Here is a 13,440-nt window from a genome sequence, read left to right as displayed (position 1 = left end):
CATCACGTGAAGACCAACATTATATACTCCGTGTTCATCATTGACAATTCCTACATGTGGTCTCTCATGTATATTCCAAATCAATATGATCCATTGAACATTTAAAGAGTCAATACCCTAAGGCCCTGTAGTAGAATCGAGAAGACAAATCCTCGAGCGACACTCTCAACTTGAAGACTATCAAAGATCTTCTCTAGCGCTTCTCGACTAGCAGCTGCCCCCATAACACTTGTTAAGGCCTGTGGAATTCCCCGCTGCACAAATAGTTTACGTGCAGTATCCCGTAATCGGATCTTCTCCTCCTCACTGGGTGGAGAGGGCCAGGCTTTAAGTTCCTCCTCTGTCGGAAGCGCGTTCTCACGAAGCTTGACGAGGTAATACCCCAGGGCGTCGTCAGAAGTGTGGCCTTCTATCATGGAATCTTGCAACAGAGTACGAATAGTTTCCAATATCGGGCTGCCGGGACGTAGAATATACGATTTGGCAGCATTCAGAAGGGTCCGGCGTATGTTCCACGCAGACGACAAGGTGTACAACTCATTGATGACCGCAAAGATCAGCTCTACTGCTATTTTCGTCTCATCAGCTGTGATGGGATTCCCCTGATTGCGGGGTTTATCAATACTCTGCCCAGTATCTGATCGGCGATGTGATGAGGTTTGATCAATAGTTTCCGTTGCCCGGACATCAAGTTCTGCAGTATGATCGCTGATATCAAGTGAGGTTTTAGAGGGTGAGATCTCTGTGGTCCATGCACCCCGTTCACTCTCAAACGACTCTCTGGTACTGTCAACCGAAGACGACTTGGAAAGTTCGCCTCCTTGGATTTCCAGGGGGTCGCTAGGGAACACCATAGGCGAATCAACGTTTTCGTTGCTTACGTCGGTACGATCACCAAAGCTAAACCGTGTCTGCGATCGGATGGCGCGACTGGAGTCATCAACTTTGGGTTGAATCTGATCAGCACCGACAGCCGGTTTCTTGCCATTGGCGGTGCCGCCAAACACCCCTGTCATTCCTTCAAAGACGGCTTTACCGCCCCCTGCCACTCCCCTGGGCGCATTGGTCAATGCACCCAGCATACCCTTGCCCATGTGTTCAAACGCAGTTTGACTAGGGAAAGAGAATCCCGGTTTGTTGTTACCGCTAGGTTGAGTGGAAGCACCAGCGTCTTTTTGCAAAAATCGCCGCATTCGATCAGTGTCGGCAAGTGACTCGTGCTTCATGGCATCTTGTAAATACCACCCAAGGTCCCGAGCGAGAGCTAGTCGTGTTTTGCCCTTCCAGGTGGGCAGTATGGGGTGACGCTCCGAGAAACTCGAAATCTGATTCAATCGTGAAACGGTCCCCAGTATCTCGTGAAGAGATTGGAAGTCCGAATATTTGCGAAACACCATCCATCCAGTCGAGCGTGTTGACGCTGGTTCGACCTGTAGCAGATAATCCCACATGGGTCGCGACTTGATTTGGCCTTTTTCATCCCTTGCTCCATCATCATCTACCAACACTTGTGCCCCATGAAGAATCAAAGGTGGCACAGAAGAGTCTTCGAATGATTTCGGGCTTGCAAGTGATTGCGTATTAGGTATCGGCCCCTGGTCTTCGTGGTTTTCGTTTTCATCAGTCGTGTCTGAAGCCAAATCAGTGTTCAAAGGGTAATTTTCGTCAAATTGTTCGTTTTGGCGCGTCCGTTCTGACTCCGAGTTCTGTGTATCGTGGGATACAATCATAGCACTCAGACGTTTCACCTCTAGAACCGCCTCTTCCTCTGTAGCCCTCGCTACATGCATGGAATCTCTCTGTGTGGCTTTGACGGAGTCTGCCTTTGGGTATTCTGAAGACCTGGGAGCACTGACGCCCTGGTTCCGTGCACCCTCAACGCCTGCGTCGATAGCGTGCATAATTTCGGATTCACCGCCCTGCAGAAGATAGATAATCCATTCATTGATAAATTCAGGACGGGCAAGACTGGTAACAGTTGATCCCAATATCACCCCCGCAAAGACCTCACGGAGGAAGTCCCGTACAGCCGGATAATTGTAGGTTTTGGCATCCAAGAAATTCGACAGTATGTCATCCGCGATCATGCTGAGTTTTTTCTTTTGTTGTTCCGCAGACAAGACATTCGCTAGGCTGCTATCCGGAAATTGTTCAAGGTATTGATCCACAGTTTTTTGAGCTTCCGCCGGGAATGAGCCCGCAGCGGTGAATGCTGCTGCAAGTTCATTCAAGAATACAATGACGATAGATGAGGAGTTGGTAAGAAACTGCAAGAACGTGTCCTCTGTTCGTTTCCGCGAGAGGTGCGAAGAAACTGAAGTAATGAAATGAGTCAAAATTCTTCGACAGGAGTCTGGAAAACTTGGCTCGGACGGTAAAAGTGGCTCATACCAGTATCTTTATTTGGGATAAGCTACTTGTTTCACGGTGGGACAAGGGGACATAAATAGAGGATACTTACTTGACATAATCTTTAATGACAGCATCGGTGAGCGTTCTCAACGCGACAGCGGTGGCCGGTTGGAAGGTGGCATACTCCAGGTCTGCCGAGGACATATCTTCCAGCGTATCTATAGAACCATCGTCCCCCTGGATGTCTGAAGCACCAGCCCGCCTCGGCCAGTCTAAAAGTCTGTTGGAGACTTCCAGGGCAAGTTCTCTACGCCGGTTGGGCTTTTGCACGTGGGACGCTTCTTCTCCGTGTTCGTTATCTGATCCCTCCCAGGACGCGTGTAGGACAGCCCCCACAGCCACTCCAATCAGAAGTAGACCGATTCTCCCCAGGACAATATAGGTGACGAGTGCAAGAAGCGCAAAGACTCCAAGGAGGGTCTCATTGGTAGAAGTTGAGAGAAAATTGAGGATAGCATTGATGAGTTCCTTTGAGATCGCTGTATTTAAGATGGGATCTTGCGTCGTGGGAGTATTGTGGTCTTTGTTGGATGGAGCTGAAATGACTTCGGAGTCGTCATCACTGAGGCGACTCATTGTGCTGAGATATCCCGGATTTGGAGGGTGTCCAGAGTAATTGTAGTTAACCCTCCATGTCAAAATCAAATGTGAGTGACCTTGTAGATCTGTGTAGACAAGAAAATAAGGGGATACATAACTAGCAACCTGGGAAAAATGCTTGGCGGACTTGGCCAGTGCGTACATACCTGACACTCGTACTCCGGTATAAGAATAGAACATTTGGACTTCATGGATGTACGGAAAACCAAAGACAAAGCTAAATAGTATATATAATATATTGTATGTATGTATCCAATCATGATTTCCTTACAAGCATGAGCTATATAGCAAGGAATCTAAAGCTAACAGAAAGGAGTTGATCTTCGCTATCCGAGTGAATCTGAGCATTCAAAGAGCATGCGCTTCATGCCAGATGTAAAGAGATTGCGGTTGGGAGAAAGAAAAGGGAGGTGCTCTACAGGGGATAATAATGACCCAAAAACCCATCTGGTCGGGATATACTTGGTAATGTGGCCCTTGGGCAACAAACCACCAGTCCTCATGCGGTGTTCATCGTGAGGTACGGTACTCACTTCCATGAAATCCAAAGACATAAATTCCGACCGCATTAAGAAGAAATTCATGGATTGACTCGAGGAAAGAGTACCGTCGGAGATTGAGGAATGGTCATGATGAAAAATAGAGGAACAAAGAAAGACAACAAAGAAGAACGAAAGATTTTGTCACTAACTAGGGGAATTTTATATTACCTAATACTTAGCCGACAACTCCTCGACGCTAGTCCCATTACAGTTAGGTTACATAACTGGAGCCGAGGTCAGTTAGGTGGGCATACAAGCCTCAGATAGTGTAGTGTATTTTTCCAATTGTTTCATCTATGTTTTTGTTTTCGTTTATGCCTCTGTCTTCTAGAAAGCATCTGCGAGAGCATAAAGTGATTGACATCCTCATCTCCCCAATAGGTGAGATGGCTAGCAATGCTGGCTATCAATGAGATATCGAAGGCTCCCCTATATTCCGTTAACAAGGTTCAACAATGCAGGGCATATGGTCTTACTCTTGGATGCTGTAGTCCACACGGCCGTTTGCATTCAAGGCACGCACTTTTGCGTCCTCGAATTTCAGCCTCCGATCCTGGTTAGTGTCGGCATCGGGATCTAGACTCTCGCCATGATGAACACTCCTGCTTTTTTGGAAACCATCGTAAAGAGTTTCTAGATCAGATTCAATCAGTGTTTGATGGTGATCGTCGGATCCATCGGGTGTATGCTGAGCTGAGCCTGACTGTGACCGTCTATGGATTGATTCATCACCTATTTTACTACAAGTCCGAGCAGCCGATGAGGTGTCATCGCCATTCAGACCCAAGCTGCGATTCAATAAACTGCTTGCAACACCCGTGGTAAAATTTGTCCATAGGGATCCCACACTTTGGCCCATGCGGCTACCGAGAATAGACAGACTCTGACCAGAGGTCGTCCAGAGGCTTTTCTTCACCGAAGGTAGAGGCTGAGGCTTCAGGGTTGCCATCGCTGGAGATATCAAAGGCTCGACCCGGTAGCTCACCGGGTCAGAGGGATGGAAGATATTGTAGAGATCTCGACACTTTGGCGTTGAGATGATACCAGCATTGTCGCTGAGCGTATGTCTAGGACCATGCGAGTCCAAGTCGATCTCGACATCCATGGCATTTTTGCGATTTCGGGGACCTAAGGCAGAGTATCCACCAATCGTCTTACCCTTGAGCATTTGAAATAGTGCAATGGGTGATCCCAGACAGAAAAACTCTTCGCAGTCAAACTCAAACGCACTTGAACCCTTGGGGGGGGCCGAGTCGTCGCTCTCATGGGCCATTCCCTTGGAGGCACCATTCTGTCCGGTATTGCTTCCTGGCTGGTGACACAAGATGTCAAATAGAATCGCGCTTCCAAGCGAATGGCCGCAGAGACTGACTGACCCCTTAAAAGAAGGGTTTTGCTTCCGGTACAGCCGGAGGATTCGATTGCATTCTTGGATGACAATATTGGAGATATGTTCACAGTACCCGCTTTGGTACAAGAGTACATCCATAGCCAAATCTGAAATGAGGTTTCGAACAGCAGGTACACTTTCCAGTGTTATATCGGACAAGCTGGGGTAAGCATCATCCTCGAGAGCGTCTGCATCAGTGAGATCCAGTTCTTTTCTGTTCCGCCGAACTCCTCGGTAAGGAAAGTCCAGAAGATGGCGCCAGCACCTGCTGAAATTAGCAAAAAGAAATGCCGAGCAAAGGAATCAGTCTCACACAGGAAGCACTTGAACACGGCAGTTCTTATCGCTGTCTGGATGCGCCGAGTTCAACGCTTGGAGGTCAGGTGAACCTTTGTAGACAGTTTTTAGCGTCTTGCGAAGCACATTTACATCGTGTATGAAATTGATGCTTTCCAGTCGCAAGCCGAGTCGCTGGCCAATTCCGTGGGTGACAAGAACTAGATGATCAACCTCGCGCTCTCTGTCCGCGCCGTCCACTTCCCTTGATTCTTCCATCTCCTGTTCCTCCTGCCTACGAGCCTGTTCCTCGAGGTCAGCTGGATTTTGCGGCTCGCCTGCGAGGGAGGACATTTGGCGTTCTAATGTTGATTTCGATCCACTTTCGTAGTCCTTGAACCCATCAGAGGAGGTTGACTTGTCTGTGTCTTTTTCTGTCTTTTCTTTCAAGGCCTCATTCAAACCTTTGGCGGGGTTTGACTCGCCCAGTGGTTTTTGTTTAGGACCCTTTGCTTCTGGTGTCTCTTTTGGCTTTCTGGGCTCGAAACCGCGAACCAACTTTGTTCCCGGAACGCCCCCTAGCTTTTGATATACCGAAGTACTGAAGCGTGACATGAAATCATCGTTCATCAGCCAGGCCGTCGTGGAATCTTGATAACCGACTATCCTATTCATGTAAGCGCCAAAGAGACGATACTGCTGAGGCTCCACTGTAGGACTAGGACTGCTGGAATCATTCCCTGCGGTACGGGGAGAAGAGTTCGGGTTGATTGAATGAGGGGGTTTGGGATCTGGCTCAAAGGTGTTGATTGGCATCTGACCAGATCTATCTTCTTCGTTTGCTTGCGAATTCTGTTCTGATGGCTGGGACCTCCATGGACACAATTTGATATAGCCCTCTTCAAGTTGGGTAGCAAGGTTTTCTTCACATGGTTTTAGGCTAGATCCATCCTGAATGAACCACGTTCCACGACGGACTTCATACACAGGACCAATCCAATAGGTAGGACTCAATTCTCGTTGTTCCACATCGACATTGAAAAGAAAATCCTCATTCACAGGCACTTTGGTCAATACAGGTTCGCTGTCGTTTGGCGGGTTCTGTTGGCGGGCATCTTCGATGTCTGAGAGTTTCTGGAACGTCGCTTCAATAGACTGGGAGTCTTTCCCTGGGAAAGGTATGAATTTCTTCGGCGATGGCAAGGGCTTTTGGTCCGCCTTTTTCTGTCCTATTATGGACGGTTTCCGCTTGGGCGAGTCCACTGCGTAGAACCACCTGACTTTCGATGGAGGGCAATCGGGAGGATAGCGTCGCATGCTTAATCGATGCATGTGGGTCACCGTGTGGTCCTCCCCTTGCGACCGCTGCAAGACATCCTTTTTCTGGTGATCTCCAAGCTGCGGTGTTGAGGTTGCGCTTTTTGGTGTACTCCATGGAGTGAGTGTCCCCAAGAACGACTTCTGCTCTGCACCCGCCATGGGGAGGAGCGCCCGTCGGAAGGTAGCGAAACAAACCAACGTGAGGAGCTGGGTTGAGGAACAGCGAAAGTGTCGGTACGACGTATGAACACGAATAGAGAAAGGGCCGCGGCCAAAAAGGTGTTCAAAACGGTAGATGTTGGCGTTGCAATGAATGTTTCCAGTGTTTGGAGATGGGAAATGATGTAATCCCAATTTCAGGCAATTACGTTGTAATGTACAATGTTATACCGTACCATATAAACAATGTCCGTTCTTGACATAGGCCCGTTAATTATATATATATACATATTTCTACATAAGGTCCCAATTCTATGTATTCATCTTACATTGATAGTCTAAAGAGTTAGGGGCTATAAGCCGTGGATTCGTCAAATTCCCGAGGTCGGCGTATATATGGCTTTTTCTCAGTCGATTGTGGCGAACACCAGCATAATGACCAGCTAGGTAGATGAAATAGTTTCATGAAAGGTCACCATGTTATATATACTACATAGATAGGTAACTAGGTATAACATAGTATATATGTAAGATGTCGACGTCATCAGAAGAACTTCAACGTTCCCCAATACGATAATATGAGAACACGGCGTTACTGACATGATACTTACGTTCCCATACAACAATACTCCTAGCGTGATGTACTCTGTATCGTTAACCAACTACTTTCATTACGGTGTGGCTCGTCTCCCCCTCGGTTCGTCTATACCTGGCTGCCTTTCGCTTTGCACTGCCCACCTTGAGCACGCATCGGATTTCTTCTGATCATTTGCTTACTTTACCTCTTGACAATTGATCTGGCTCAGGGTGTAATCTACTTCCCCTCCTTTTTTTTTTGTCGCAACACAGTCTTTCCCTGGGTGAACCCCTCAGCTGTTTTGCCCCTAGGGTTGTGACTCTTGACAAGATGAACGTCTTCAAGCTTCAGAAGTACATTCTCTCTCCATTCAATGAAAACAAAATGCTGACCATTGCGATCCATGTAGGCGTTTTCCGCAGCTTGATCAAGGCGAGATATTTTCGCTCCAGGATGCATTCACCAGATTGGACGTCGAAGACCGTGGCTACCTTGATGAATCTACCGTGATCAAAGCTGCTCAACAATCAGAACGCCAGCCATATGATGTGGTGCGTGCAGCTTTGAAGGATGTGGAGCTCGACAGCTCCCGGCGCGTGGAACTCGAAGATTATGTTGATGTAATACAATCTCCCCGCTTCCCTTTCTCACCCCGCTGGTATTAATGGCATGGCAGCTCGTTTCCAAGCTCCGGACAGCCCCCACTGAAGGTGTCCGCGCAGCAGCTACCCCCGCGGCTGTGATCCAAGAGGCCGGCGCTGGCACTGGAGCATCTCGGCATGTCTCCAAAGGCAGTGTGGGTGGACGAATCCATGTCCAAGGATCATCCTCTAATGTCACGCATACGATCAACGAGGATGAACGAACAGAGTTCACGCGACATATCAATGCTGTCCTGGCGGGCGATCCGGATGTTGGCAACCTCCTACCTTTTCCCACCGATACATTTGAGATGTTTGATAAGTCCAAGGATGGCTTGGTCTTGGCAAAGTTGATCAACGATAGCGTACCAGACACCATTGATGAGCGCGTTCTGAATAAGGCCGGGAAGAAGATCAAGCAGCTGAATGCTTTCCACATGACCGAGAACAACAATATTGTTATCAACTCTGCCAAGGGTATCGGATGCTCAGTTGTCAACATTGGAAGCGGGGATATCATCGAAGTGCGCGAGCATTTAATTCTGGGCCTCATCTGGCAAATCATCCGCCGTGGTCTTCTTGGAAAGATTGATATCAAACTTCACCCGGAGCTTTACAGGCTTTTGGACGAGGATGAAACTCTGGAGCAGTTCTTGCGCCTGCCTCCAGAGCAGATTCTTCTTCGTTGGTTCAACTACCATTTGAAGAATGCGAAGTGGGACAGACGGTATGTACCGCCCGAGGGGGACACAAATAAAGACATATGGCTAACCGATGTAGGGTGACGAACTTTTCTACCGATGTCAAGGATGGCGAGAACTACACCGTTCTCCTCAACCAATTGGCACCCGATGTTTGCTCGCGTGCCCCTCTCCAGACTCGAGACTTGCTTGAGCGGGCTGAGCAGGTCCTCCAGAACGCTGATTCGCTTGATTGCCGCAAGTTCCTGACCCCAACCTCATTGGTCGCCGGAAATCCCAAGCTAAACCTTGCCTTTGTTGCTAATCTGTTCAACACCCACCCTGGACTGGACCCGATTACCGAGGAGGAGAAGCTCGAGGTTGAAGACTTCGACGCTGAGGGTGAGCGAGAGGCCAGAGTCTTCACTCTGTGGTTGAATTCATTGGATGTGCAGCCGGCGGTCAACTCGCTATTTGATGACCTACGCGATGGCTCTGTTTTGTTGCAGGCATACGACAAGGTCATCCCTGGAAGCGTGAACTGGAGACATGTCAACAAGCCACCAGCGTCTGGTGGTGAACTGATGCGGTTCAAGGCTGTAGAAAATACCAATTATTCGATCGAGCTTGGGAAACATAATGGTTTCTCTCTCGTCGGCGTTCAGGGCGCTGATATCACTGATGGCCAACGAACACTCACTCTCGGATTGGTGTGGCAGCTGATGCGCCGTGATATTACCAACACACTCTCTGCGCTGGCCCAGCGGCTGGGCAAACGTGAAATAACCGATACTGAGATGATCCGCTGGGCCAATGACATGTCTAGCAGTGGCGGCAAGTCTTCCACAATACGCAGCTTCAAAGACAAATCTATTGGATCTGGAATCTTCCTCCTTGATGTACTCAACGGCATGAAGAGCAGCTATGTGGATTACGATCTGGTCACGCCTGGTCGGACCGACGAAGAAGCATACGCAAACGCTAAGCTTTCTATCAGTATCGCCAGGAAGATGGGTGCCACCATCTGGTTGGTTCCTGAGGACATCTGTCAAGTTCGGTCTCGTTTGGTCACTACGTTTATTGGTAAGTTAACACTTTCGTCGGTATGGCGGAAATTTCAGTCTCTAACAGATGATAGGTTCTCTTATGGCTACCCACGAGAAGATGTAAGGAATACAACAGCTCACTTTGGCCAATTGCAATTTTTATGGCATTGCATACCTTTTTCTTTGTTTCCTCAAATACATGTAAATATGTCGCTTCTCAAGGCCAACCTAACCAAGTGTGGATCTCAATTGAAGTTTTATTGTTATCATGCTAGATATTTCCCTCTCCGATTGATTAAAGGTACTGATCAAACCATGCAACTGCCTGCAAAAAAGTCAAGACTCTTTGGCAAAGCGAATTGTTAGCTTGGTGATATCTGCGCAAACAGCAAATCCATGCTCAACGCCACCGAACAAGTTGATCTGGTACGGCTGGCCAGTTTTGGCCAGGATATCCTCAGATTCATGGCACTTTGGGGCCAGAAAGATTGAGAAAATATTTAGTCACGGCGCTATAACCGGATCAAGATTGTCGGCCGTCCCAGGCCGTCCTTTAAATCTTTTAATGATGCTTTACTTAGACATGAATGAATTAATCTAAAAGATAAGCATGACCAAAGCTACCAAAAATTCCACGCCGACTCCGACTAGTGGTCATAAAATTGCAAATCTCAAGGGTATAATGCCGCTCAAGTGACGGAAACAATCAAAGATTCTATATGACAGTTGATTCAACGAAGGTAATAAATAGAAGTACAGGTTAATAAAAGAAGTATAAGATCCGCGGCGTGCCCGAAACCGGGTACGAGCCCTACCTGACCTGGTACTCCGTATAGCTGGCTGGTATACTGCGAGAAATGAGGTGGAAAGGAGTACAGATTTTGACAGCGTAAAACATAACACAAAACAGCACGAAGGCAGTATAAGCACCATAATCTTGAGCAAAGTCTTGCAAACGAATTCACCCCCGAGTGAATTACCAGCTGCAGCAATGGATAGCGGGCCTTGGATTGCTTGTAATTCCTCTGCGTCGACGAAACTGGGGTGTGCGACACAGGCAACATCGCAGGGACCTGGCTGGAACAGTCGCATGGCGTATCTTGTCTGTGTTTGTCAACTCGGGTAGCAGCAAGATATACGAAACATCAACATACTCCGAAGCAATAGCCGACAGCATCGACCCGCTCGTAGTCCATGTTGGACTATATTTCCCTTGGTATCCCTTGAGCCACGCGTTCTACACGGTCTGGCAGATGACCTAGAAGGCCTATTAGCCAGCCGATCAGATCGAAGCTAGCGGGGCGATTGTTCAACGGCACTGGGTCACCGTGGAATAGGTCTGGCATGACGCCCAGATGGCCATTTGCCGCTATTTAGTCTGCAATGAGCTGCGCGTTAATGAAGCGGTGCGGTGAGCAACAGGATGAAACGCTTTGTGGAACGCTTGAGGTGTGAAGATCTCAACTACTACCATCAGCGAAATTGTAGTCTATTTCCAGAGAATCAGAAGTATGGAAATGACGCAACAAGCAGCCGGTGAATTAGATGCCATTTAGATACAATCGAAATAGCGGTACGCGCGCGCGGGGGAGAGTGTGCGTACAAGAAGGATATCAGGAAGAGGAAGAGTACAGAGAAAGATACATATATATCAGGGTGGGATATAGAGTCCGTGCTCGTCCAATCGGAGGCGGTATAAAAACCATGTAATAATCAATATGTAGGCACAATCTATAGTTATATGGATTTGTTGTTTACATTGAAGCAGTAACCATTAACGGATATTCAGGTACTGTATCAAATCAAATGATCAAGTACAAGCTGCATAACAGACTTGGCCCTGTAAAGATACCCAGCCAAAAGAGGACATTGCCCAATAAACGGCGACCTCTCATCAGGCGAGTCCGGCTTAGCGCAACAAGTGGTAGCTGAGACATCTGGAGGATTAGTAGGTAACCTCGGAGCCGCCGGAATATGCACAGCATGAGAAGCTCATGTACACATGCAGATAAGAGAAAAGTGATGAGACTGGCAGATACCCGCGACAAACGGTATTCGCTGATGGAGCCATGGTATACATGCCGAAACAAAAAGTTATGGACAGGACGGTTCCAATCTCGCGCGAACTGATCCCACGAGACCGAGTTCCACCAATCGGAATAGAACCCTCGATCTGCAAACATGGTGATCTCGGCCACAGCATTGAGCTAGATGAACTTAGCAATAAATCAAGGTAGCAAACAGTCAAAGAGACTTACAACACATTCCCAGATCACGTAGAATGCTAGTAGATACTCCATCATGAACGGAAAAAGCAAGTCACCGAGAACCCAGGGGAATTCCCGAAGTCTCTGCTGCGCGGTCATTCCCTCCGCTTTCATACGCACGGTGTCCATCACCACCGGGTATATCCACGATTGAGAGACTGCGATCATAACTACAATAACGCCGAATGTGGCGAGGGTTTTCTCTGCGACATAGAGCCAATCAATTTTCTTGGTCCGCGGGTATTCGAGCTCATAAACCAATGTGGGCAATGCCATGAAGTCGCAGATATTTCCTATTGTCAAGTTTTGAGGATAGTGATTGTTGGTTAGGGAGCACCGGCCCTTTAATCCCTCAGATAAGACCTTGATCTCCTGCTCGAGCAGTTCTCTGAGCGATTTCACCTGGTTAGGTTCAAGTGGCACACCGGTCTCTATCGTTCCAATAAGAGATAAAAGCTGGTCGGTTTCATGAGATCGAGAATAGTTCTGTAGGTCAGAAGAGCGTTGCCTAAAGTCTTTTCTCTTAAGGTCTGTGATCTCAGCATTGACTTGTGTATCAATTGCAGAAGAGTGGCCCGTCCTGGTAGAAGTAGCATGTCCTCTTTCTTTGGCCTTGGTTTGGCCAAGACTTGCTTTCAGCATATCTCGTTTGCGATACATTTCCGATACTGCCCTCATTAGCTCCTGCTCACAACCGGACACAAATTGACATACAATAGCCATTGTAAGCTGCATAGCTGTGTTGCTTCATCAGCATAGCCAAACAGTGTAATACGATAAAGACCGTGTGTGTCCACGGCCAATCGCGATGGTATGTCCACCATATAACGACTCCAAGGTATGTAGTTTGCCAGATCTGCACAGGTCAGCAATGTAACAGCGTCAAGGGCAGATTTTAAGACTGACATTCTGAATAAGCCAGCCGAGACCGTTCCAGCGAATGTATCCCCTGAGTATCACTCGTTGTAGTATCAGACAAAACCCTGTAGACCAACAAAGGAGCAAGTCAGTCAGTCCAAGGACCATGACATCTTTATCCATCATAAGATGGATAATCTCATTCTTGCCCCATATGCTGCCGTAAGTTCTCCAATTGTTGGCAGCAAGCCTGAACAACATCAAGGTCACCCCCATCCAGAAGAGAACAAAAAATCCATGGAACTGGGGGGCAGTAGTTCCCAAATTTTGAAAAGTACTCAGTTGTCGGGTGAATTTCAGGTCTTGGAACCTGAATTTCCGTTTCTCACCCGACTGATGTGAGAGATTGTGCTTGAGAATCTCCTGTAAAAGCTCGGCATCCTCTGCGGTGAGCAAGTATTGACCAGCTTGCTCAGTCTCGGTCGATGCTGGTTCTTCCAAGTCCATGATTATGCATCATACACTCCGTAGATTGTTTCAAATCTCAGGTCTTAGAGAATGGCGGTCTCTGTTTTTCTTTCCCTTTAGCGCGGCAAATGCGGCAAATGCGATAACTGCGCCAAATGACGTTCTGTCGAGATGTGGTTCCTAGATTGGAGTATCCAGGGAAGA

General features: G+C 47.8%; 5 protein-coding genes across 5 annotated transcripts; 1 reads left to right on the top strand and 4 right to left on the bottom strand.

The window, feature by feature from the left end:
- Positions 1 to 101: 101 nt before the first annotated feature.
- N7518_008398 (uncharacterized protein) lies at positions 102 to 2,988 on the bottom strand (the record flags this gene model as incomplete). Its single annotated transcript, XM_057189325.1, has 2 exons — positions 102 to 2,397; positions 2,462 to 2,988. 2 exons carry the CDS (start codon positions 2,986 to 2,988, stop codon positions 102 to 104), a joined length of 2,823 nt encoding a protein of 940 aa, XP_057041028.1.
- An 856-nt stretch (positions 2,989 to 3,844) lies between these two features.
- N7518_008397 (DDHD family phospholipase) lies at positions 3,845 to 6,699 on the bottom strand (the record flags this gene model as incomplete). The annotated part of the gene is made up of 3 exons (XM_057189324.1): positions 3,845 to 3,983; positions 4,031 to 5,209; positions 5,258 to 6,699. The coding sequence occupies 3 exons, from the start codon at positions 6,697 to 6,699 to the stop codon at positions 3,845 to 3,847; spliced, it is 2,760 nt and encodes a 919-aa protein (XP_057041027.1).
- Positions 6,700 to 7,600: 901 nt separating this feature from the next.
- Positions 7,601 to 9,767, top strand: sac6 (fimbrin; the record flags this gene model as incomplete). Its single annotated transcript, XM_057189323.1, has 5 exons — positions 7,601 to 7,629; positions 7,686 to 7,896; positions 7,953 to 8,644; positions 8,698 to 9,680; positions 9,736 to 9,767. The coding sequence occupies exons 1-5, from the start codon at positions 7,607 to 7,609 to the stop codon at positions 9,765 to 9,767; spliced, it is 1,941 nt and encodes a 646-aa protein (XP_057041026.1). The 5' UTR covers positions 7,601 to 7,606.
- A 212-nt stretch (positions 9,768 to 9,979) lies between these two features.
- On the bottom strand, positions 9,980 to 10,839 carry N7518_008395 (Dienelactone hydrolase; the record flags this gene model as incomplete). Its single annotated transcript, XM_057189322.1, has 3 exons — positions 9,980 to 10,114; positions 10,574 to 10,747; positions 10,798 to 10,839. 3 exons carry the CDS (start codon positions 10,837 to 10,839, stop codon positions 9,980 to 9,982), a joined length of 351 nt encoding a protein of 116 aa, XP_057041025.1.
- Positions 10,840 to 10,845: 6 nt separating this feature from the next.
- Positions 10,846 to 13,275, bottom strand: N7518_008394 (Sterol O-acyltransferase ACAT/DAG/ARE; the record flags this gene model as incomplete). The annotated part of the gene is made up of 5 exons (XM_057189321.1): positions 10,846 to 11,012; positions 11,478 to 11,850; positions 11,902 to 12,578; positions 12,625 to 12,766; positions 12,817 to 13,275. The coding sequence occupies 5 exons, from the start codon at positions 13,273 to 13,275 to the stop codon at positions 10,846 to 10,848; spliced, it is 1,818 nt and encodes a 605-aa protein (XP_057041024.1).
- Between the last annotated feature and the right edge of the window lie 165 nt (positions 13,276 to 13,440).

Source organism: Penicillium psychrosexuale, assembly GCF_028828465.1.
Source record: "Penicillium psychrosexuale strain IBT 29551 chromosome Unknown utg000004l, whole genome shotgun sequence".
NCBI classification, from domain to species: domain Eukaryota; kingdom Fungi; phylum Ascomycota; class Eurotiomycetes; order Eurotiales; family Aspergillaceae; genus Penicillium; species Penicillium psychrosexuale.
The sequence above is the reverse complement of the archived record's forward strand: the minus strand, read 5'-3'. Positions and strand labels throughout refer to the sequence as shown.